This window comes from Diabrotica virgifera, chromosome 9 (genome assembly GCF_917563875.1).
Source record: "Diabrotica virgifera virgifera chromosome 9, PGI_DIABVI_V3a".
Lineage (NCBI taxonomy): Eukaryota > Metazoa > Arthropoda > Insecta > Coleoptera > Chrysomelidae > Diabrotica > Diabrotica virgifera.
The window spans coordinates 96,335,201-96,360,201 of record NC_065451.1 but is presented as its reverse complement, the minus strand read 5'-3'; the positions used below and the strand labels follow the sequence as shown (position 1 = coordinate 96,360,201).

At 35.3% G+C, this 25,001-nt stretch overlaps 3 protein-coding genes across 3 annotated transcripts; 1 reads left to right on the top strand and 2 right to left on the bottom strand.

Annotated features, from left to right (window-relative positions):
• Positions 1 to 3,502: 3,502 nt before the first annotated feature.
• Positions 3,503 to 4,729, bottom strand: LOC126891149 (uncharacterized). The gene has a single exon (XM_050660331.1). The coding sequence runs from the start codon at positions 4,727 to 4,729 to the stop codon at positions 3,503 to 3,505; it is 1,227 nt and encodes a 408-aa protein (XP_050516288.1).
• Positions 4,730 to 12,654: 7,925 nt separating this feature from the next.
• LOC126891148 (uncharacterized) lies at positions 12,655 to 14,565 on the bottom strand. Its single transcript, XM_050660330.1, has 2 exons — positions 13,558 to 14,565; positions 12,655 to 13,479 (listed from the first exon to the last, which is right to left on the bottom strand). The coding sequence occupies exons 1-2, from the start codon at positions 14,563 to 14,565 to the stop codon at positions 12,655 to 12,657; spliced, it is 1,833 nt and encodes a 610-aa protein (XP_050516287.1).
• A 2,792-nt stretch (positions 14,566 to 17,357) lies between these two features.
• On the top strand, positions 17,358 to 18,872 carry LOC114341854 (matrix metalloproteinase-16-like). Its single transcript, XM_028292662.2, has one exon. The coding sequence runs from the start codon at positions 17,358 to 17,360 to the stop codon at positions 18,870 to 18,872; it is 1,515 nt and encodes a 504-aa protein (XP_028148463.2).
• The last annotated feature ends 6,129 nt before the right edge of the window (positions 18,873 to 25,001 follow it).

Here is a 25,001-nt window from a genome sequence, read left to right as displayed (position 1 = left end):
CTTGAGTTCCTCTTTGATGCCATTTACCTCACTGAGAGTCTCAGATATCATTCTGTTCTCAAACTGTTGCAAACTGTTTCTACTATTTGTTGGCGTTGACTGTTTAGAATAGCCATGGTCATATGCGATGTCTGTACTTTAAAGAAAATAATAAGAATATAACATTTACGTTTGTGATATAAAATATGAGAAAGCTTACCTCCATAAATATACTAGGAGTACAAGGACCCTCAGAAACTGTTTCTTCAACCACGCTCACTTCGCTAGTAACCACTCTCATTTCGCTAGTAGAAGGAGCCTAAAAAATATCTATCACTCATTTGTCCATGAAATAATGTGTATACAAGAATTATCAGCACAACGTGTAGTGTAGTTACTTACCGATATGTCGGAAGGTGCTGTAGTTGGGGGGAAAACTTCAGTACTTGCAGGTATCTGAAAAACATGGTTACATTATTTTTATATCCAGTTATAGTTAGTTTGATAACATACCCCACATTCAGATACACCAATTCCTTCGTAAAATGATTTCCCTAGGATACCAATGACTCGCTCCTCGAACTGATTAAGGTCCATTTTCATTCGTGGACCACCCCCGGTAAAACTAAGGTCCTGCCTCTTGGCAGCAGCCTTTTTCTTTATTGAGTATTTTATATCCGCCCAAGACTGTAAAAAAATTCATAAAAATTAGTGAGGAAATTATATTTAGTTAATATTTTTTTATCTTACCTTTTGCCATTTCTCCACAGACTTATTTCCGTCCCCAACGGAATTGAGCATTTGGGATAGCTCTTCCCACAGCCTTCTGTGCATGAGTTTTCCTGTGGGGCCACATATCTGCCCCTTAGCAAATGCTTTGTGGCGCTCCATGAACTCTAGCAGAACATTCCACTGTCCCTCAGTCATCTAGTCTAAATTTTTGTCACAATCACGTGTATCGTTCCGATAAGTTTTTCTGCGAATCTAATACTAAACCACACTAATAAACATCAAAAGTTGACTGCCGCGATGACCAATATACTCCCGACAATTAAGTACCGGGATTATTGGAACTTCATCATTCTTCGCTCCTACGCTAGGAACCTCATCGTGATTTCCCCACAGCGGGTTTATTTTTCAGTAGGGGCCGTCCATTAATCACGTGATTTTTTTGCCTTTTTTAATCCCCCACCCTCTTATTGATACTTGGTGAGGTTTAAGACTACCCCCCCTTCCCCGTATATCACGTGTATTTTTTAGTATCGTCAAAAAATAAAAATTTTTGAATAGGTATTTATAAAATACATATATAAGTATTATCTAATTTTATTATAAAAATTTAAAGGTTACAATAATAGCGTTTAGAGGTAGACAGAAAGGTTGCATGCTGTTTTTGACTGACATAAAAATAATAAAAGAAATGCGAAAAACTTTTTAGTACCAAATTAGTATTGTATTTTTATTAAATACACTGTAATTTGTAATTACTGTACATTAACAATTTAATGTACGGTATTCTCAGACTACGGATTAGCAAGACTTTCTTTAACACCAATAACTGGATAAGCATTTTGCAAGCCAGTTGTTGGCAGAGTGCTTTGTTGAAGATTGGTTGAAGATCAACATCAGTTTCATCACGCCACTCGGCGTCATCATTTTCGCGTACTATGCAGAGAAACTCTCTCGATCTACCGTTTGATCGTCGCGTGAGGATGCGAAAAGTATGACCATTGTACATCAGTAGATGAACAACACAGCCATCACTATAGGTATAGGGAAAACAATGTGTTAGAGAGAGAGGTATGTGATGTCACAGCTGATATAGGAAAGTATGTGTGTTAGAGAGAGAAACATGGTATCTCTGCTGCTAGTGGTCCGATTTTAACGTACGACGGCTCGTTGGAATGGGCGGGGGATAACGAATACAAAAAAAACATGGCGGCGTAGTGCCAAAAGGGCGCTTTCCGATGTGACGACGTCCGATGGGGCGCGTTCCGATGTGACGGCGTCCTAGCGCCGCTCGATCGGTGCGCGATACCAGATGTGCGATCGGTACCTTAATTTTTCGCGGAACGCGAAGCAGATGCGCGGTCGGTACCTTGAGGTTTTCGCGGATCTCGTAGATACGAAGCGCGCGGCTGGTAATTGTGGAATTTAAATAAAACAAAAGCGTCACGTAAAACGTCGCATCAAAACGTCACGTAGGCTTGTGAAATGTCACGTGAAAACGTCACGTCAAAGCACGTCACGTAAAAACGTCACGTCAAAGCACGTCACGTAAAAACGTCACGTCAAAGCACGCCACGTAAAAACGTCACGTCAAAGCACGCCACGTAAAAACGTCACGTCAAAGCACGTCACGTAAAAACGTCACGTCAAAGCACGTAAAAACGTCACGTCAAAACGTCACGTGGGCTCGTGAAATGTCGCGTAGGCCTTATTGTCATGGGGAGCTCAGTCGCAAGACCTTATTTTCACAGCGCGACGTGAGGTAGTAACATCATGTCTTTGAATGAGTATAGACGTAAATTAGCAGAATTTAGAGAAAAACTGACACAGTTAAGAAGTCAGGTTTTATTTTATGAGGATAAAAATAAGGTTATAAAACAAATAGAGAACCTAACACTGGGAAGCAGCATAGACTGGACACCTAAGGAATTTAGCCAGCAGCTGCGACAAGAATATTCAAGTGCTGCGGATTACTTATTTAGGGAAACTCCAACAAGGCGAATTCATCCAATTACTATTAATGATGTTATCGACGCCGGCGCCAACAACGATGAACAAAGAAAGCATGAAAAGTGAAATAGATAATGTTTTTGCAATGACTTGTATAATATTAGCTTCAGTGTTTATTTTAATTATAAAGATTATATTTAAAATTGTTAAGAGAAAATTTGAATCATCATGTAATATAAGACTTGATCAATAAATAAGGCGTTTAAATAAAAAACCCATAACTTTAAAAAATATTTATTTTGTACACAGAAAAATTACATTGGCATTATTTTATTGACAAACCAGTCACGCAGGCGATTCACATTTGTTTCTGCACATGAAAATAATCCAGCGGCATGACATGGGGGGTTTGCAGTAAAACCAAGATTTCCAGCAGCACGAGGCGTACCATCGAACTTGCAAACATCAATAATATGAGGAAAAATTCCAAAAACGTGGCGTTTCTTATCCAAATATTCTGCTTTTTGTTTCCCTCGAACGTAGATACAGTCAGCTGTATATAACAACTCGGTTTGCAGTATCTTATTTATTTCAGATAGTTCAACTTCTCCATCAGAGTACCGGATGCCTAGCAGATTCTTCTCCACGTATGATGCGGTCTTCTTATCCACATTACTTAGCGCATTGAATGGTTTCGGAGGCAAAAAGATGTAATGACTTCGTTTATAACCTATTTCAATGGAAAGTTCTTTAGGAACAAACCACCCATCCACAACGAATCCCTGAATATCTACGAATGCTATTCTCATGATGATTGCTCGTGTACTACTGACACCTCATGCATCTAATTTAGACTTTTTACAATTTCGGTGAGAGGGAAGTACTCCATTACACAGTCGTGAATAATAATACAATAGGCCTTGGTATTGTCGGGAAAACCGTTATTCGCTTCAATATCGAGTTTTACGTCAACGGTGGATGCTTTCATGCTTTCTTCTTGTTTCGAACAATCGATAACGAACAATGCACGATTCTTAAAAGCTGAGAAATCGAGTAGAGGTCGTTTTTGTTGGGAATGTATGTAGCTAGGATAAAATTCGGTATAGTTAAAATAGGCTTCATTGTAATCGGTTTTGCTAAAATCCAATTGCATTCTCTCGTTTGGCCAGTATTCTCCATTTAACGATAATCTAATACTTTGGATGTTGACATTGTCAAATAAAGTAGGATCAGCTGTAATCTTGTCGCGTTTGTTGGTTTGAAAGAAAACAATAACATAACGAGGTCTTTCAACTGATGTGCTAGTTTTAACAGCCCAAACTTCACGCCTGGCACCTCTCGTAATAGCAGGTAATTCATGTAATTCCCACTTTCTAAACGGAATAACTATAGGTTGATCTTGTTGAATAGATTTCATGAGTTCCAATTTAATATCATCATTGGGGAATATGTGCTTCACTCTAAGCTCAATATTGGTAATGTTAATCTTAGCGGTTGTAACAGTTGTAGTTTTGTCGGCGTTTTGTTTTTCTGTAATAACTATGCAATCGTTATCATTTCGAGCTCGAACTAGTCTTATTGTTTGACGACCACACGTAATCAATGGATAATCATTAAAAATGTTGAAAACATGCTTAAGAGGCATCTGTATGCTGAATGAATGATCTGCAGCGTTTAGAATTGGATCCTTAGGGTAATTCCATCCAGCCATAACCATATAATTAGAATCTTCTTGCGTATAACATGTCATGGCACGTACAGCACTTACGATGCCAGGATCCCGCACTGTTTCCATCTCCCTTGCGCTTTCGCTGTACGTACACGAATCGAAAAGGAAGGCACCCACATTATTTGCTAGTTTGACGCCACCATTTCCAGTTATTTCGAGTGATCCTTTAATGCATAACAAGGTTTCGCTCATTGCAAAAAACGAGTCAACTTGATTAATGCTAAATTCGACAATATCATTGCAGTTGAATGATTTGATGAATGGTGCATAAGTTCGGTATTCAGCCTTTCGAATCGATTCATCAAATATTGGCTTACGATAAATATCAAATATTGGAGGCATTGTGATGTTGTTTGAACGCGCTCTCTTTCCATACATTGTAGTCATTTTTTCAGTTTAAAACCCAACGTTTGTAAAAACAATTTGTTTGCGGACGTAAGATGTTGCTGCTTAGATGGTTGCACAACTAATGGTGTTCTGTAGGTAGATTGTTTAAGATATTGCTGCTGAGATGGTTGCACAACTAATGGCGTTCTCTGGGTAGATTGTTCTATTACTAATCCCATCTGCTTTTTGATCTAAGTTCCAGCACCAATGTGCTCTCTTCTCCTCTAAAGTTCACAGGTCATCCTTCTTGATCGACAGCCAACACAGTGATATTGGTAATTTCACGCTGTGGCACAACAGGTAAATACAACAAATTGTGAGGGGTTTCGTCAATTGCGTACCCAGGATTTGATTGTATGACAAATTCGTAGAGCGTGTGAGCAGGTCTGTTACCGTCAAAGGCTCCGGTACTAATGTTGCATTCAAAGCGTATGCTAGATACTTTAATAATCCTAACAGGTAGATCTGAAGAATGTGTCTGTCTAGGATTTAGTATTACGGGAGAAAACCCTAATATTGTACCAAGACTGTCATTTGGTTGAAATGAAATTTTAAATTGACTGAAGATTTCGCACTGCAACGTATTGTGGTTAGGTTTTAGACTAAATATCATGTCAGGTTTAGATGTATTGGCAGCCCCCAATTTCTTTTGTATGTATTCCTCAATATCGATAATTTCATAACATCCATCAGGGAAATCAAAATGTTGCACTCGGTTATTGACATCGTAGTAATAAAACTTGCAATTTTCGATGTTTGGTATACTGTTGTAAGAATGGAAAAATCGAAGAGCTATTTCGTAATCTTTTTTCGGATCTAATACGATCGGTGTGGGAGGTTGAAACGAGAATATGTAATTGGTGCTGTTTACTCTCAACAACTGCGACATGATGACTGATTCAGGTCAATAGATTAATAGGTTTATATACAGTAAAAAACAAATTTATTCACATTTTTTTTATTTGTTCTAAAGCAAGTTTACATAAATGACAAGATGCTTGAGAACCGGGTGGGCCATCACAATGAGTCCTCCAATCAGGTCTGTTGTAATGCACGAAGCAGGGAAGTAGTATCTGCAGGTTAAATTCTTGTCGATATTCCCCAGGCAATTTATGCCATATATATAACAATTCTATAGGTTCTACAGTTCGTATAATATAATCTAGCGGTATTAATTTTAGTTCTTCTTCACTGAATTCTTCAAAACGTGTTTTGCGAAATATATGGTCTAGAAGCAGTTCCATGCCTTTAATATGCTCCATTATATAAAAACTTTAGGCATAAATGTCCACAAATGATTTGATTGTAGGTTTGATACTGATGGTTATTATAGAAAATTTTTGTATGTGTACCTAGATATTTAACAAGTTCTTTGGTCGGCTTCAAATTACCAAATGAATCGAAATACTCTACGTCGTTATTTATCTTTCTATATGCTACCCAATGTGTTCCGCTGTGTGTTGATGCATCTAGATTAACTATTGCGCATTCACGTTTTCGAGGACCGTGTCTAGGCAGAGTGTCATTCATGAAAACACCTCGAAAATGTGGGATTTTAAGTGTTTTCGCGTAATGCGCAATCTCTAAGTCGTACAGCGGACGATTGGGTAGCTTTATTGGAAGTTTTTTTTCAGATACAAACCGAATCCGCCTCTTGGTTTCTTACGCAAGTACAGACCTGAGCCGATGTGTTCCATCGCCTTATTATGGCGCATATCCTCTTCCAATTTCTTTTGGGCGTTCTTTGCGTCAACCACAGTCTTCGCCACCCCTGCTGCACCACCGGCTAAAGCCCCCAATGCAGAAAGACCTGCAAATAGGGGTATGAGGGGTAGGAAACCTCCAGATTTTAGTGGCAACACTCGTGGAAGATCAACTGTTTTTCGTCCACCAAGTTTTTTAATTACCGATTTTGCTATTCGTACAGCTGTCAAAGCAGTATCTCTTAACGATGCTCCTCTCTTCATGGACTTTGCAATTTTAGGTACCACATCCCGATTGAAAGAATAACGTCCCTTTCTTCCACGACGACGAGGACATCCCATTCCCAACTTTCTTTTCGTTTTCATTCCACCGGTTACAAGTAAAGCAGCACTTTTTTCGCCAAAGCTAGCGTCCTTAGACTTGAATCGCTCCCAAGCCCTATCTTCCAATTCTTTATCGGCCTTGTGACGTTCTTCGAGAGATGTATGATGCGAATAAGCGATATCGTGTTGTTTACAAGCTGCGTCTAATGGATTAATTCCTGGATCTCCGCGTGCAAGACGTTTTTTTAGTTTTGTTCCAGGTCCACAATACTGATAACCAGGAATATGAAGCTCAACTGGAAGTTTATTAATTAGAGAGTTCAAAAGACCTTCCCCTTTGAACACCAACATTGGACTGATGGTCATGCATTTGGTGACATTGGTAATATATTGTTCATCTTTTTACTATGCTTGACACACGATGAGGGTCATTCAACAAGAGCAGACGCTACCAATTGATAATCTAGACATTGTACAGAAAGCGACCAACAGTAAACATGGAAAATTATTACCAAACTCATTCAGAGCAATTATTTGTGGCCCAAGTGGATGTGGAAAAACTAACGCCATACTATCACTTTTATTTAGTCCAAATGGCGTCAAGTTTAAAAATGTCTATGTTTATTCAAAATCACTCTTTCAACCGAAATACCAACTATTGCGGGATGCAATAGCGCAAGTCAAAGGTGTTGGGTATTTTCCATTTAAAGACAATGAAGAAATTATTGATCCCAACAAAGCTCAACCAAACTCTGTGTTTTTATTTGACGATGTCGCATGTGATGGCCAACACAAGATTCGTGAGTATTATTCCATGTGCAGACATAAAGATATCGATGCGGCTTACTTATGCCAAACATATTCAAAAATACCTAAGCAGCTAATAAGAGACAATTGTAACATGATTGTGCTGTTCAAGCAAGACGAGATAAATTTGAAACATATATTTGATGAACACGTATCGCCAGACATGTCATTTGATGAATTTAAAAAAATGTGTTCAGAATGTTGGAGAGATAGGTATGGTACTGTGGTAATTATGAAAGATTTTGCTCTCAACAATGGACGATATCGCAAAGGATTTGATAAATATATAAAATTGTAAGGTGTTTGTTTAGTCGCCAGCAAAATGCCAGATGATACGGTCGCCATTGCCCTTCGCAAGAAGAAAGTTACCGAATTGGCTAGATCAATTCGCAAAAAATATTTGGCATTGAAGTTAGGTAGAACAGAGCAAGATGAGTCACTAAATAAACTTTTTAAACCAATCTCGAAGCCTCTCAAGGATATTGCTCAATCATCAAAAACGTTACATCATACTATCACTAACAAGTTTGGACATGTTAAAAAAGAAGAGGTGAAAAAGGAGGAGGATGAGGATGTATTTCTTGATGCACCCGAGGCATCTGATGAAAACATTCAAGAGCCAATCTCCGGTTCTAACGAGATTCCGATGGACGCCACAGACGAATATATCGACCACTATCCTCCAATAAGTCACAAGTACATAAAAGAATATTTGATAAAAGACGATAAAATCGATAAAAACTATGGTCCATTTTACGATAGTATTAGTGGCTGGATATTGGGAAAACGTCGAATAAACTTTGACAAAGACAATGGAGACATAGTAATAATTCGAGAACGGGATTTTGAAGAACGTAGGTTAAGTGGTACGCCAGGCCTATATCACCTTTTATTTTATGCCAACCCAAACCCAGAACAGTATAATGATGAGGATTTACAAAAGTATAAAACACTGCTGATTAACACAGAGATTCATCTGGATACCTTAGGACGCCTTAAAGGTTCCAGCGGAGAAAAATATCATTCTATTATTAAACCTCTATTCAAACCATCTGATGCAACAATGAAAAAGCATGCAACTCGTTCACAAAAAGAACTCGACCACAGAACGAAAACAGCTCGGTCAGCATCTTCATCTACGGTCAAAGGAACGGGGTTGGATGACTCTCGTTTAACATACAACGCTGCACCCTTAGAGTATATTTATTGGGATGACGTCAATGAGTTAGTTGATCGTCTTAAACTCTTGGTGGCTTCGAAAGACGCCGGCAACACATCTCACGACAACGAAATCGTGGCTATCATCAATGAACTAAAAGAAGCCAATATAATAGAGTAACTGAGAATGATGGCATCATTTCCATTATGAGTGTCGACAAATTCGGTCATCACTCTCGTAACAGTATCACCCAAAAGGCAGTACGAGTTACATTTCCACATACTCCTGCCGGAAACATTAATGCCGAAAATGTGAAAATTTGTAATGTTAAGGACCCATCAGAATATAGTGATGCTGCAACGAAAAAATACGTTGATAATCTAATAAATGAGATGCGTAGCGTATACTTTCCAATAATTAAAGCCCATGATGCGATATTAGATCAAAAATCCATTAATATAAAAGATTTAACAATCGGACTAAACGAAGTAAGAAAAGAAGTTCCACTGCTCGAGCAAAAGCTACAAAAAATAATCGCAGATGCTATGAATACACTAAAAAAGGATACGGAGAACAATATAAATAAGTTGTTGCAACAAAAAACTAATGATATACAGGATTTAGTCGTCGGACTAAACGAAGTACGAAAAGAAATTCATAAAACCACAGTTCCACATTTAGCGATCGAACTAAATCAAGTAAGAGAAGAGCTTCATAAAACCACAGTTCCACTTCTCGAGCAAAAATTGAAAAAAATAATCAAAGATGATGTGAATACACTAAAAAAGGATACGGATAAAAGCATAAAAGAAGCTGCAGAAACACTTGCAAACCATACGATGCACGATATGAAGATGGAACAGAGGTTAAAACAAGTGGAGCAAACATTACAGGATATAGTACGTAATATTGATCTATTGCGCACACATGTTGTAGATGTAGATGCTGGAAGTCGTTAATAAGAAAATGTCTACAGAAAAGGAACAGGTGGTGAACGAATTGCATAAACCAGCACGAAAAATCTATCCTCGTCGACGAACAATAATCAAAGGAATCGATGACTTGTGGCAAATGGATTTGGCCGAAATGCGTCCTTATGCACACCAAAATAAAAATTTTAAACTAATACTAGTCGTAATTGATTGTTTTTCAAAATATGTTTGGACACGCCCTCTAAAGACCAAGACTGGCGAGGAAATTACTCAAGCATTTTCGGATATTCTCGCCCATACTCGACGACTTCCGAAGAACCTCCAATCCGATCAGGGAACAGAATTTTATAACAGAAAATTTCAAAATTTAATGAAAAAACACGAAATTAATCATTACAGCACCTACACGATTAAAAAAGCCGCCATTTGTGAAAGAGTCATTAGAACGTTAAAAGCAAAGTTGTACAAGTATTTCAGTTTACATGGATCATACAAATGGTTAGAAGCTCTACCTGTAATTACCGAGGAATACAACAATACAAGGCACAGTAAAACGGGATACAAACCATCTCAGGTCAACAAATCCAACGAAAAAGCTATTTTAAACAAGAGTTATAGTCATTTAAAAATTGCTGGTCCAAGAAAATATAAAATTGGTGACATTGTACGTGTCTCAAAGACAAAACATTTATTTGAAAAGGCCTACACGCCCAATTGGACGACGGAATTATTTAAAATTGTAAAAGTTAAGATAACAAATCCTATAACGTATTTGCTTGAAGACATGCACGGTATACCGATTAGCGGGGGGTTTTACGAAGAAGAATTACAGAAAACATTAAACCCTGACATTTACTTGGTTGAAAAAGTACTTAGACGAAAAGGCAATAAGATGTATGTGAAATGGCTCGGTATGGACAGCAAACATAACAGCTGGATTAACGTTAATGACGTAGTTTAGGAGGATCTATCTTTTAATCCGCCGCGTAGCAATACATTTTTTGCAAAGAGGTTGTTTTTACCACAAGGAGTAGGGGACTATAAAAGAACTCATGCTTCAGTATCAATGTCAGTAAAAGTGAACATGAGCTCTCAAGATAGTGGGTATTCTTCAGGTGGCTCTCAAGATAGTGGGTATTCCTCAGGTGGTTGTGAATTTAGCATCGATATGCCTAGCAACGAAGACTATAATCAAGAATTAGATAGAGCTTTGGAAAATTATGAGGCTGCCGCCAAATCAGAAGTTTTCTACCTGCTTGCAACAAAATACACGTTATCGGGCTATGAAGTACAATGTGGTATAAGCCCTGCAAGATCATTTTCGCCTGCAGTGATTTTATCTCAACAATATAAACCTACCAGAATATCACTCAGCGCATACGAATGGTATTCCTTTATTTCAATCATCACACAACAACTAATTGATTTTTTCCAATCAACTGATGACCTCATGCACCCAACTTTTCCATGCGAAGAATACTGCACTGTTACCCCGATAGTTTACGATGATTGTAAATTCATTATTGTTAAGAAGCATGGTGTGGAGTACTATATGGATGAAGAAGAAGTGAAGCAAATTGTTGAACTTAACACTAGTGTGCTATCGCCTCGTATGCAGTTGTTAGAAAATTTGAACTTTTGTGAATATTATTATAATGTTTTAGATTTTTGTAAAAATACTGCAGATAGTTTAAACCCCTTGCAAATATTGTATGCTTTTTGTTCGATAATGCCAGATGATATGACAAACAATGCTCTTAGGGAGTTCATTTATTTTTATAAAATTAAGGTAATTAATGATTTAAATAAATGATAAAAATTGCAAATTTGGAGTTTTATTTCACATAAAACGTGACGTTTTATCGTAAAACATATAAGATTCACATAAAACGTAACGTTTTATCATAAAAAGTATAAGATTTTTATTATGATGTGATAAGGCGCTCAGAGCAACAGTGGTCTAACCCACGCCCCACATTTTTACGAAAACACTCTTATTACGTTAAAGCCATCTCTTAATGGATAACTTTAATGTAATAAAAGGGTTTTGGTAAAATTGTGGGATGTGGATTAGGTCACTGTTGCTTTGAGCGCCTCATATGAGGGAAGTGCTCATAATAAAACAAATAAAAATGTTTACATATATCTTTATTATAGAATAAAATACAGAAAGAAAAATAACATTATATTATCTTTATTATTTACAAAAAAGAGAGAAAGAGAGATAGTAGCTTATGGATATTCGACACTATCATTCGTCTCAAAAGAATCAATATTACTGCCTACTTCAGACTTCTGGTTCAGAATCATCAAACCTGTTATTTCTAGGCATTTCATGTAATGCATTAACGCAAGACTCGTAATCTTTTAAATCGAATAAAACTTGAGTAAAACAACTATTGCACCAATAATATGGTTGCTGATATACGCATTCAACGATATCATCAGCATCATAAACTTCGTGAGTATGGTCGTAACGCACCAGTAAAAATTTATTTAAGGTCTCATGAGCATTTTTGAATGCAAAAAAACATGATTTACATACGTTTAGGCGATGCTGCTTAAGATAATATCCATTAGCCCATACACAATAACTGGAGTGTTCATCTTCAAATATACTCCCCCAATCTGACTTTCCTAATACGACATTTCTTAAATGTGACGGTATGTGTTTAGAGCAAGCAATAAATTCTATTCCTTTATATGAAGGAATAGGATCATTTTTAGCACTGCTTATCATCGTTTCCCATTTATATAAAGGAAATTTTTTTAATATTATTTTTGTTAATGTCCACGGCAAGGGGGACTGCTCGATGAAATATGATGCTGATACTGTTGTTTCACAGATTTTTTTGATAGACAGGTCGGTCAATGATGGAACATTCATCTACAAAAAAAAAATCTATTCTAAAATACTGTAATGTCCCAATGGTAGGGTTCTAAAACTATTTGGAATTAAATATCTTTTATCGTCATAAGGACTTGCGCAATTTTTGTTTGTTCTATACTATAGACGTTATGGCTATATGACCGAATGGAGTGTTGAGTAGCAGTTTGTTCCTTAAAATCATTTAAACAGTTTACATAATCATCGAATTTTATAACATTTTTTACTATATTATATTTAGTCCCTTTTGCTTTTTTAGTGATTCGACCAGATTGAACTTTAAAAGTATACATTTTTGATCGTAATCCCACAAATTTTGTCATAATTTCTCCTTTATTTTCATCTTTCATTACTCCTAAAACTTTTTTATTTACGCGAGGAATATTATAGATATTATCTACAGCGTAATCGGATGTATCAAATTTTGATAGATCTTGTTTTATTACTTCCTCATATGCATCATGACAGTACAGTTCACAAATAAAGCTATCGGTATCCATATACATTAAATTACATTTATCTGCGCCCAATTTTGGAAGCATATAGTCGTAATGAAATTGGTACATACATAATTTTGATATATCTAAAACAGTCATGCCAATGTATAAGGGTTTATTAAAAACTAGATCTGATTTAATCAGTTCTATAGCTACTAAATTTTCATTAAATATCTTTCTGCTATGAAACCTGGCACTAGAAATTAAATTTTTAGCACCATATCGCCCATTCCATGATCTGACTAGTTTTACTATTCTATGTTTCCTTATATTCTCCATAGTCTTTCCAAATACACTATTATTGGCCAATTTGTATAAATTTCTTCCAAAATCGTTCGTAGCTGCAGCTCTAAGTCGAGTATTTAATTCTATGTAGGGTCGCAGCCACGCAGACTGCTTAAATTTCAAAATTTTATGTATCTTTTTTAAAACTAACCCATTAGCCAGCATTTGTTTTAAATTTCTATAATGAACGATATATTCTTTTTTATTATAAAGTGTTGTCATTAGTTTAGTATGATTTGAACCCAAAGCTTTGCGGTGTTCGGCAGCGAATGGAAAATCTGAGTGCAGATCATGTAATTTGCGAGGATAGTCCAAGTCAACTTGTAACATGTACCCTACGGGAGAGTCATCAGGTACAGACATAACATCAATGTCTTTGGCATCCATCCATTCGAACCCTCCGTAGGGTAAGGGTTCTCCCATAGCCCACCCATATAAATTATTGACATCAAAATACATTAAGTATTTTGAGGGCTGTGCGGGGTCATAATTAGGCATGTACTTATTATTGGCCTCCGACATTCTACCGCTACATACTGAAATTCCTCCACGAATTGCTTTCTCCATAAATAGTATCATGTCAACGTCACGCAATAACTCGAGGTTACACCCCACGTATTTCAACATACAATCCCAAGAATAACCGGGCATTGTGTAGTACCAGGCTGGATCTAACCCATAAGTTATAAAACATTTTTTGCGGAAAGTTTCAAAAACATCTGCTAAAAGCACAATATCGGTTTTTAAGTACAAATCTGAATATTGACCTAAATTTTCAATGTTAAAGGTATCCCAAACTATTTTAGCATGAGCATACTTCTCATCTGTAAGATTCGTATCGTTTAGCTTATTATAAAATGTCTCTATTGGAGGTAAATCGGTAATGTTTAATTTTTCCCAAGAATCAATAAAATCATAGCAAAATACCCCTTTTTTAGTTATTAATTTAAATTCATCGTCACTTAAACTGCTAAATTCTCGCTTGCAAATTTTAAAGTCATTTTTATTTAATGTTGAAACCAATTCATCTAAAGAGGCTCCTAAAAATCTTAATGAATCAATAAATCGAAATTTTATATTAGTAACAGCATCGTTAAGTGTAAATGAAATGTATTTTTCTTTATTGACTGGAAGTAGACTAATATCTCCTTTTTTGCTTAACTCTGAAATTATAAAATGACTGTCGTAGCCACTCATATTGTGAAAAATAACTGGGACGACAAACAATTTTTTAAAATTTAAATTACAGGCTTGGTGGGCGAAATTTCTGAACTCCCCCGTAAAATGGTCGTGGTCTTTAACAATGATATCTGTAGGAGAAAAACATTTTTCGCATATGTGACACCTTGTGGCTTTACTGGTACTCAGGTTTTCCTGCATTGGTATAATTTTCTTAATTTTCGAATGAATACTTTGAGCTAAATTTGGTAATTCATTAGCAAACCACTCCATGCAGTCAATGCCTCTATAACTCTTAAAAAAGACAACTTTTCATCATAGCTACATTTTACATAGTATCCAGCACTATACGGAATATGTTTTTGATATTTTTTAGTACAACAGGATGTTTGGAGGTCTGTAACTTTTTCTAACATGCACTCAAAATCCGCATATATGACAAATGGCGTTGTTTGTTTATAAGTATAATTTTTAAAACTAACAACATCATATTTAGGAAAAGACATTTTACAATTATTAATATCTGCACACATTTTTTCATGTTCAGACAATTTCTCTGCAGTTGAAAAATAATTTAGACATCTATTACAAAGAAATAATTTGTGCCTTCTTTTATTTACTTGTCTAGAAACTAATCTAGATATGTCAGTAATATGGCAGTAGTGGTACTTAATTTCAGAATCATCAGTATCCACTGGAGGTGCCTCATAATCGTTTAATTTAGGAAAATAGTGATTTTGAATTAAAAGAAGATTTACATGTTTGGCAACTACTTTTTTAGTTAATCTTGCTGGGTATACTGTGAAAAATGAATTTTTATTATTTTCTAGTAATTCTAAAGCATATACATTGACTGATACATTGTTTATTTTTTCAAATTTTGAAATTTGATGTAACGGCATCGGTGCCTCCAGGTCTTCTGTTTTTAATACTGTACTGTACCATGGGTATGAGGACGTAAGTTCTTTATTTGCTTTAGCCGGATAGAAGGCACTAACTATTGCCCAATAAAAACAAGCCTGATCTGAATTTTTTATATTAATGCAAGCACGCTTTTTTTGAATAGACTTTGGGAGTTTAATATAAGATGAACCATTTCCAATTTCATATCGATTAATATTTACTTCTAAAGATATTATTCTATTTAATGCAAAACCAGAGTCTTTTTCCTGAAACTCAGATAATTTAATATTTATTTTATCTTTAACATTTTCAAAAAACCACCGCTCTGTATCGGTAGATATGTCTAGTATAGCATTTTTTGTATTAAAATATTTAAAAGTCACAATTTCATTCTCCTCAGATTTTTTAATAAATTCTCCACAAAAACAAACATTAACTTTAACAAGTTTATCTACCTTTAAAAATTTTCTGATTTTATTTTTAAAAATAATATAACAATCATTTAGGAAATGTGCTAAGTCCTTATGCCATAAATTAACTATAATTCCAGTTTTAATTCGACTATTAAACGCGGAAACTACATTTTCCCATTTAACTCTATGTTTTAGTTTGTTGTCTAGACCCATACCTACATGTCTATTTAAAATAATCTGTTTAAAATGTTTAAAATGTCCTATATGTGTTTGCAGTTTTCTAATTGTACCTATAGGCAAATTGCGTTTTTTTATTACTTTATTGCAAATTTTGATTTGTTTCGTTAAGCGTTTCAACCAAATTTCTTTGTCTTTAGCTGTGAATTTATCAAAAACTATCTTTCTAACTCTTTTGATGAATAACAATAAATTTTCGCTTTGTTTAACAATATCCATAATGCTTACCTCTCTCTTTCAGTATTTTCAATTAGGCGATTTTGAAGGATGCTAGGGGCTGGTAGTTGCTTCCGACGTCCACCACACCTTGAAATATTATTGAATATTTGCCGCCAGCAAACTCGCCGATGATCGGTCTATAGGTCTCTGTCACTCTTCCCGGCAAAAAAACCACTTCTTCTCCTACATCCAGAAGAACGACTTGACCATATTTTGATTTGACTAGTTTGGCCTCCTTAATTGGCACCGGAATGTTGAGGGGTAGGTCCTTAAGTTTTTTGATTGGTTTCCTCTCTGCAACCAGAGATGCTTCATTAATTTTAGTTAAATCCATCTGAAATGAGGAATATTATAACTAACAGAGCAGAAAACAATAAATTGAAAAAAATATTGAAAAGATTTGTGATAAGGGAAAACAAGAATAAAGGAATGTTACAACACCCTAGATGTGAATGATTTTGCACACGCCACTATCTATGCCTAAAATATTGAACAATAATGAAAAAAAAAAAACATAAAAAGAATAAGTGCAAAATGCTTGCTTTGTAGACACGAGATTTTATAGTAGAAAAACAAAAACAGTTTTATTCAAAATCGGACACCAAAAAATATTTTAAAGAATTAAGAGAACACTTACCTTGCAAACTAGTCGAAAGAACACGCACAATAACAGTATGGAAATGGAAGCACACTAACAGTATGGAATAGACCAAACCGAGGCGCGCTTTCTAACTTATAGGTTCCCGTGCCCCACCCTATGACATAGTTCTAGAATGTTTGTATCTACGCGGTTTTATCAGTCTTTGACTTGGAAAAAACCTGCATTCGCCATGCACGTGATAACAAATGCATTTCAATGACAAAATGTGGGGTGATAACAAAATTGCAAAGTAGTGTTTTGAGATTACCAGCCCGCAATTTCCTATACGTATGGGCTGATAATTTTCTAACAATTCATTATTTAATGTTTTTTTCAAATATTTTCTTAATTTATATAAATAACTCAATTAAAAATTTTGGGTATTAGTATAAATCAAGATGTTTGTCTGTTTACATGCCTTATTGTTGCTCTCTGTAACTGTTTGTGCAGAGAATAGCACTCTAAAGTATGCTACTTCTTTTCTTAAGCGTTTCGGATATCTAAATGCATCAAGTAATGCTATTTCTAGTATAGATATGGCCTTAGTTGAATTTCAAGAAAGATACAATCTTCCGGTGACCGGAACATTAAATACTGATACTATGAATATGATGAATAAGCCTCGATGTTCTGTTGGCGACAATAACTATGCAATTCATTCGAAGTGGAATAAAACAACATTAAGTTGGTATTTTCCTCAAGCTGTTAGTAATCCAGTTTATATACATCTTGCTGAAGACGCTTTCGTTAGGTGGGAGAAAATATCTAACTTAAAGTTTAAACGAGTAATAATACCTTCTTCAAAGCCGGATATTACTATAACTGTGGTGTCAAATAATCATAGTTTTCGAGCAAGTTGTCAAGGAACCTCTAAATGCCCATTTAATTTCGATGGTCCTGGAAAAGTATTAGCCCACGCATACTATCCCGGCGTAAACGATTGCATCGAAATCCATCTTGATGCCAATGAACGGTGGTATGCAGGAAATGGTGCAGCTCCTGATGGTGAAGCCAATTTTTTGGCTGTCCTACTGCATGAAATTGGTCATACCCTTGGACTAGAACATAGTAATAGCGATTCGTCTATTATGTATCCTTGGTATCAACAAGATGTGACAAGTTTTGGTGATGATGATAAAAAGGCAATGAGCAGGCTATATGGACAAACAGAAGCCCCCACATCGATGTCAACAGCCCCAGTTACGCAAACAACACTTTCGAAAAATAGGATCTATTTGCCGACAACACCTGCAATAAATAACATCTGTCTACTTCAGTATCCCGATTTCATGTTTCTAGCTACATCTCCACAGTTTCCAAATTATCGCATGTACGTTGGGTCTGACAAATATTTATGGAAGTTTGATTTAAATGAGATGCGTCTTCCACAACATCCAGAATTAATTACTGATTATCTCCCTAAAGAGTTGAGGTTTACGCAAGTTTCACATGTTTTTCAGAATTCCGAGGGACACTTAATAACTGTAAGCAATAATCGGTATTACGACGCATCTTTCCCTAATTTACAACTCCAAAAAAGTTTTATGTTTCCTTCTATACCTACGAGAACCAAAATAAATGCCTTATTTCAAACAAACAGCGGTCAAACATATTTATTGTACAATGATAATTCATACATTGAATTTAATGAAGCTGGAGATGTCTTAAACCGCGGCCCAATAAATGATCTCTTCCCCGGAATACCAAATAAAATAACATCAGCATTCCGGTACACGGATGGGTTTATTTACTTTTTTCAAAACAATACCTATTATAAGTACAGCGAATACACACGTAAAGTTGTAGCAGTAGGAACGTTCAGTTGGGGGCTTTTTGGGATACCCTGCCCTGAAGACGGTCTATTAAAACAATTAAAAACTTTGTTAAACAAAATTGTAACTATATACGAATAAAGATTGTTGTGTTCCTTTTAAGTTCTTTTAATAAAAAAATTGTATTATGTTGTTGTTTTATTTAAATTACAAAATTACCATCCGCGCGCTTCGTATCTACGAGATCCGCGAAAAACTTAAGGTACCGACCGCGCATCTGCTTCGCGTTCCGCGAAAAATTAAGGTACCGATCGCACATCTGGTATCGCGCACCGCTGTTCCTTTTTAGTGATAGTTCTTTCAATAAAAAAATTGCATTATGTTGTTGTTTTATTTAAATTCCAAAATTACCAGCCGCGCGCTTCGTATCTACGAGATCCGCGAAAAACTTAAGGTACCGACCGCGCATCTGCTTCGCGTTCCGCGAAAAATTAAGGTACCGATCGCACATCTGGTATCGCGCACCGATCGACCAGCGCTAGAACGCCGTCACATCGGAACGCGCCCCATCGGACGTCGTCACATCGGAAAGCGCCCTTTTGACACTATGCCGCCATGTTTTTTTGTATTCGTTATCTCCCGCCCATTCCAACGAGCCGTCGTACGTTTAAATCGGACCAATAGCAGCAGAGATACCATGTTTCTCTCTCTAACACACATACTTTCCTATATCAGCTGTGACATCACATACCTCTCTCTCTAACACATTGTTTTCCCTATACCTATAGTGATGGCTGTGTTGTTCATCTACTTACATCTCTAGAGGTCCATGTCACCAGCCCCCCCTTTTTCAATTTGAGGGTCAAAAAAAAGTTCATTCGTTTGTATTGCGTTAGTACTGGATTGTATCACCCTTCATTCGTTTGTACTGCCCCCACCCTTTTAAATCTTCCTGGAGGGGCTGGTGACATGCCATCCCCCCCTTTTTCGATTTGAGGGTCAAAAAAAAGCTCATTCGTTTGTATTGCGTTAGTACTGGATTGTATCACCCTTTATTCGTTTGTACTGCCCCACCCTTTTAAATCTGCCTGGAGGGGCTGGTGACATGCCATCCCCCCTTTTTCGATATGGGGGTCCGGGATGGATATGTTCGTTTGTACTACGTTAGTATCGGATTGTATCGCCCTTATTTTGTTTGTACCGCCCCCACCCGTCTAGATTGGCCTGGGGGGGCCAGTGACATGCTACCTCTCTAATCTGCACTTTTTGCCATCTGACGTCGAAAGTAGGCTATTTCGTTTGTACTGCGTTAGTACTGGATTCTATCACTCTTCATTCGTTTGTACTGCCTCCACCCTTTTAAATCTGTCTGGAGGGGCTGGTGACATGCCATCCCCCCCTTTTCGATATGGTGGTCCGGGATGGGTATGTTCGTTTGTACTGCGTTAGTATCGGATTGTATCGCCCTTATTTTGTTTGTACCGGTCCCACTCGTCTAGATTGGCCTGGGGGGCCAGTGACATGCTACCCTTCTACATTTAAAACAGGGGAGGATTAATGCTAAGAGTAATGACACAAAATTAGCTAAAACTATTATAGTAACACCGCGGGTGTAAAATTTGGTAAATTCGTCAAAAATGTAACGAATTACATTTTGAAACTGAAAAACAGGCTTGCAAGCCACTCTCCATGGGGAATGGAAAGTTACACCCTCAGATGGATCTCGGAGTAGTTCTACGCTACAGATTTGAAAAATGGTACATGTATTTGTTGGAGATATTTTGAACACCATTTTCGATCAGAAATCAGAGGAGCGACTTTGCCTTTTCCTACTAGGAAGAAATTTATCCATCCCTTCAATAAATTTTACAGTTTTACACGCTATCGATATGAAAATCAAAGATCTCATGCGGCGCATTCCGAAATGCACTCTTCGTTGTAAAATTTCAACCTCTCTGGATAACTGATTAACTGAAACATACATACGGCAGAATTCATTGAAATCGAAAATTATTAAAAGTATTTGGAACATTAAATGAAAAATTCCCACAATCAATGTCTTTCCTACCATCTAATGCGAGAGACCAGATAACAATAATTGCCGTTGCTATGTTATGGTAATTTGTTTTCTAGAAAGGTTTGTATTGTTCATTTATGACTGCAATGAGATTCAGAATTTCCGTATTCCATTTGCAAAATAAATATAGTGTCAAAAACTTGCTTATACATATGACGCACTGTCCGTCAACGTGTTAATTGACTCTACAGATTCAGTGCCAAAACGAGACATTTTATAGAAAAATATTTGTAAATATATGAAATGCCAAACTGACCTATTAAATAAACAATGACAGTGCAATTTTCGATTTTTTTACTATGGAATTATCGCTGTATAGACCAGGGCGGATCTGTTTTGAAGTGGATGTGAAAGGTGGCATTCCGATTTTTGCAGATAAAATTAGGTGACAACTTCAGTAATTATAATTGGCTTATGCTCCTTCTCAAATATGTCCGGAACATTAATAAAAACATTCAAATATTTAAAAATTTCGAAAAACATCGATTTTTTTCAACTTTTCAATCGTTTTTAAAACGATTCATTTTGGAACAAAGTCGTAGAAAATAAAATAAAGATAATTGAATTTTTTATGATATACGACTATAAAATACACTTAATAGATTTTGCATAATAATTTTGCAATCTAAATTTTTTTAAAACAGTTAAAATTTTTTATAAACTTTCTGAACAAAAAGTAGACCATTATTTAGAAATTTGCTAATTTTTTTACATATAAAGATACGCCCTACCTATCTAATACACTTTACAGAACTTAAGTTGGTTTATTTAATCGGCCTCAGCAATGTTTTAAAGTTATAAACAATTTTTTGGCTTATTGGCACCGTGCAAGTTCGGCAAAGCGACCCCTATTTCTACGCTCTGTACTTTTATTCGCACCTTTAATTATATTGGCCAATTATATTAGTCCTGGTTACTGGATAATTGTCAAGGCCATAGGCTAAAAAAATAGTAAGAAGAAAAAATAAGATTCAGGTTATGTTATGAAAACCTGAACAATTGTATGTAGTAAATAAAATTAATTATTAAAATGCAGTACTGCACCTAAACACAATTAATTAAATTTACCTTTATATAATAATTGCATATCATATCAATATTGTGGAGCAATATATAATTTGTCTGCTTCAATGACAGAAGGTATGAAATATACGTCAATTTGACAATTTCAATTGACAATATAAATTATTTAAGGTAGTTGCAATATTTCTCCGCGACTCGCGCACGGTCGTTTCTCGTTTCCCTTCCAAGTACTTGCACACCGCGAATAAACAAATACAGTGAGGACGTTTGAGTTAATAAATACGAATAAATTCATTTTTCTGTTATTTATCAAATAAACATTTTTTTCTCTTTTAGGACAACAGTAAAATATATCTCGAATTAACTAAGTTAAATACTTTCTTCTGTTTGTCTCAATTGATTAAAAAAATTTGGGCACCCAGTATAAATAATTATGTAATAAATAGAGAATTGAATAATCTTTCAAATAAGCTAGCACACGACCCACATTTTCATTTAAAAAAATCATCGATTACGTCATCACACCCAGATGGATGACGTTAGTAATATGATAGATATCCCAAAAATTATAATTTAAATATAAAAATCGACCTGTTTAGGGATTTATCTCCAGAGTTGCCCATTCCCGAGAAAATGAATTTATTCCAACTCAAACGTCCTCACTATATTTGAATATAAGCACAAAAATTTTTTATATCCTTAAAACAGTGCTGATGCCGCTTAAATAATTCGATTTTAATTTTGTAAAATGTATTGGATTGGTAAAGTACCTCTCGATATGTAAAAAAATTAGCAAACTTCTAACAGGTCTACTTTTTTTCAGAAAGTTTTTAAAAAATTTTAACTTTTTCTAAAAAATTTACATTGCAAAATTATTATGCAAAATCTATTATGTCTATTTTACTGAAATGTGGTGGACGGATTGAGTATGTTGTAAGAATTTTCTAAGTAAAATACGAAGGTTCTAAGTGCAACCAAAATGGTTGAAAAACATTTAATAAAAACAGGCTTATTTTGCCCTCTTATTTTGTATTTATTGCTATGTTGCAGAAAGGATAATCATTTAAGAGGATCGGTACGTATTTTCGGCTGCAATGCAATTCAAATGGGGATTCATTTTTTTCGAATCCTGAGAAAACTAATAAGTATTTTTGAAAAATTTAAACGCAGAATGAAAGATCACGTTATTAGCGAGGGCCGAAAGTCCCTGAGAACTTCTATAATGTTTATTTTAATAAGTTACAGGGGTGAAAAACTAAGAGAAAATTTAGTGTGATTTTTAATTTCAAATATATCATTCAAAATAAACCTTTTATTTATTCTAAGGGACTTTCCGCCCTCGGTAATAATTTAGTCTTTCATTCTGCGTTTAAATTTTTCAAAAATATTTATTGTTTTTTTCAGGATTCGAAAAAAATAAACACAATGCCGTGGTAATATTTTCCAAATCTATCTTTGTCTTACAACGCACTCAGCCGAATATAATATTGTCAGCATATATTGTCAGTCAGACACTGACAATCAGTGACAATTTTAAATATTTGACATTGCATCGGGAATATGTTGAGTTATTAATTAAATATTATTGAAATCTAGTGTATTTGATAAATAATTGATTTAAGACGTGAACTTAATAAAAAGTTATTTATTGTGTATTATTTGTGGAAGATCCAAGCAAAGAATACATCGGGATAATATATTCTGTGATCCAAGTATTTTGTTGTTAAAGATGTTCAAAATTGTAAGCGTTCCATAACAATACCTATATTATTAAAAAATCACTTTAACACTTTTCCTCTTTTCTCGATTGAGTATTAGTCTTTGTTGTACAAATAAATTATTACAATCACTGAATACATAACTAGTTAGTGAAAAAATTATCACATTTATTAACTGAATTAATAATTTCCCATTATAATAATAACAGTTATCCAAGAACATTCAAAACCCATCTCTTGAAATCAATAATGACATTTTCAAGTAGAATGACATTCTAGTAATGTTTACATATCCATACCAGTATGAATTTTACTACGCGTAATTTGCCGTGTAAAGACAGAAAAAGTAGGGATACACGTAAAATATTTGCGAATTATGTACCCATAGCCTTAAGATATTTTATACCAGTCGTGTCGTACATCATACAAAATTCAATTATCTTTATTTTATTTCCCTATGACTTTGTTCCAAAATGAATCGTTTTTAAGTTACAAGCAATAAAATTTGAAAAAAAATCGATGTTTTTCGAAATTTTTAAATATTTAAATTTTTTAATTATGTTCCAAACATATTTGAGAAGGAGCATAAGTCAATTATAATTACTGAAGTTGTCACCTAATTTTATCTGCAAAAATCGGAATGCCACCTCTCACATCCACCTCAAAACAGATCCGCTCTGGTCTATACAGCGATAATTCCATAGTAGAAATCGAAAATTTCAATGTCATTGTTTATTTAATAGGTCAGTTTGGCATTTAATATACTTGCAAATGTTTTTCTATAAAATGTCTCGTTTTGGCACTGAATCTGTAGAGTCAATTAACACGTTGACGGACAGTGCGTCAAATGTATAAGCAAGTTTTTGACACTATATTTATTTTACAAATGAAATACGGAAATTCTGAATCTTATTGCAGTCATAAACGAACAATACAAACCTTTCTAGAAAACAAATTACCATAACATAGCAGCGGCAATTATTGTTATCTGGTCTCTGACATTAGATGGTAACAAAGATATTGATTGTGGGAATTTTTCATTTAATGTTCCAAATACTTTTAATAATTTTCGATTCCAATGAATTCTGCCGTATGCATGTTTCAGTTAATCAGTTATCCAGAGAGGTTGAAATTGTACAACGAAGAGTGCATTTCGGAATGCGCCGCATAAGGTCTTTGATTTTCATATCGATAGAGTCTGAAACTGTAAAATTTATTGAGGGGATGGATAAATTTCTTCCTAGTAGGAAAAAACAAGGTCGCTGCTCTGATTTCTGATTGAAAATGGTGTTCAAAATATCTCCAACAAATACATGTACCATTTTTCAAATCGCTACTACTCCGAGATCCATCTGAGGGGGTAAATTTCCATTCCCCATGGAGAGTGGAGAGTGGCTTGCAAGCCTGTTTTTCAGTTTCAAAATTTAATTCGTTTCATTTTTGACGAATTTA

Coding starts and splice junctions, on each gene's coding strand:
- LOC126891149 (XM_050660331.1), bottom strand. CDS start 4,729: ATGCCTCCAATATTTGATATTTATCGTAAGCCAATATTTGATGAATCG.
- LOC126891148 (XM_050660330.1), bottom strand. CDS start 14,565: ATGAGTGGCTACGACAGTCATTTTATAATTTCAGAGTTAAGCAAAAAA. Junction 13,480..13,557: donor ATAATAAAAAAGAATATATC/GTTCATTATAGA, acceptor TTGAAATTTAAG/CAGTCTGCGTGGCTGCGACC.
- LOC114341854 (XM_028292662.2), top strand. CDS start 17,358: ATGTTTGTCTGTTTACATGCCTTATTGTTGCTCTCTGTAACTGTTTGT.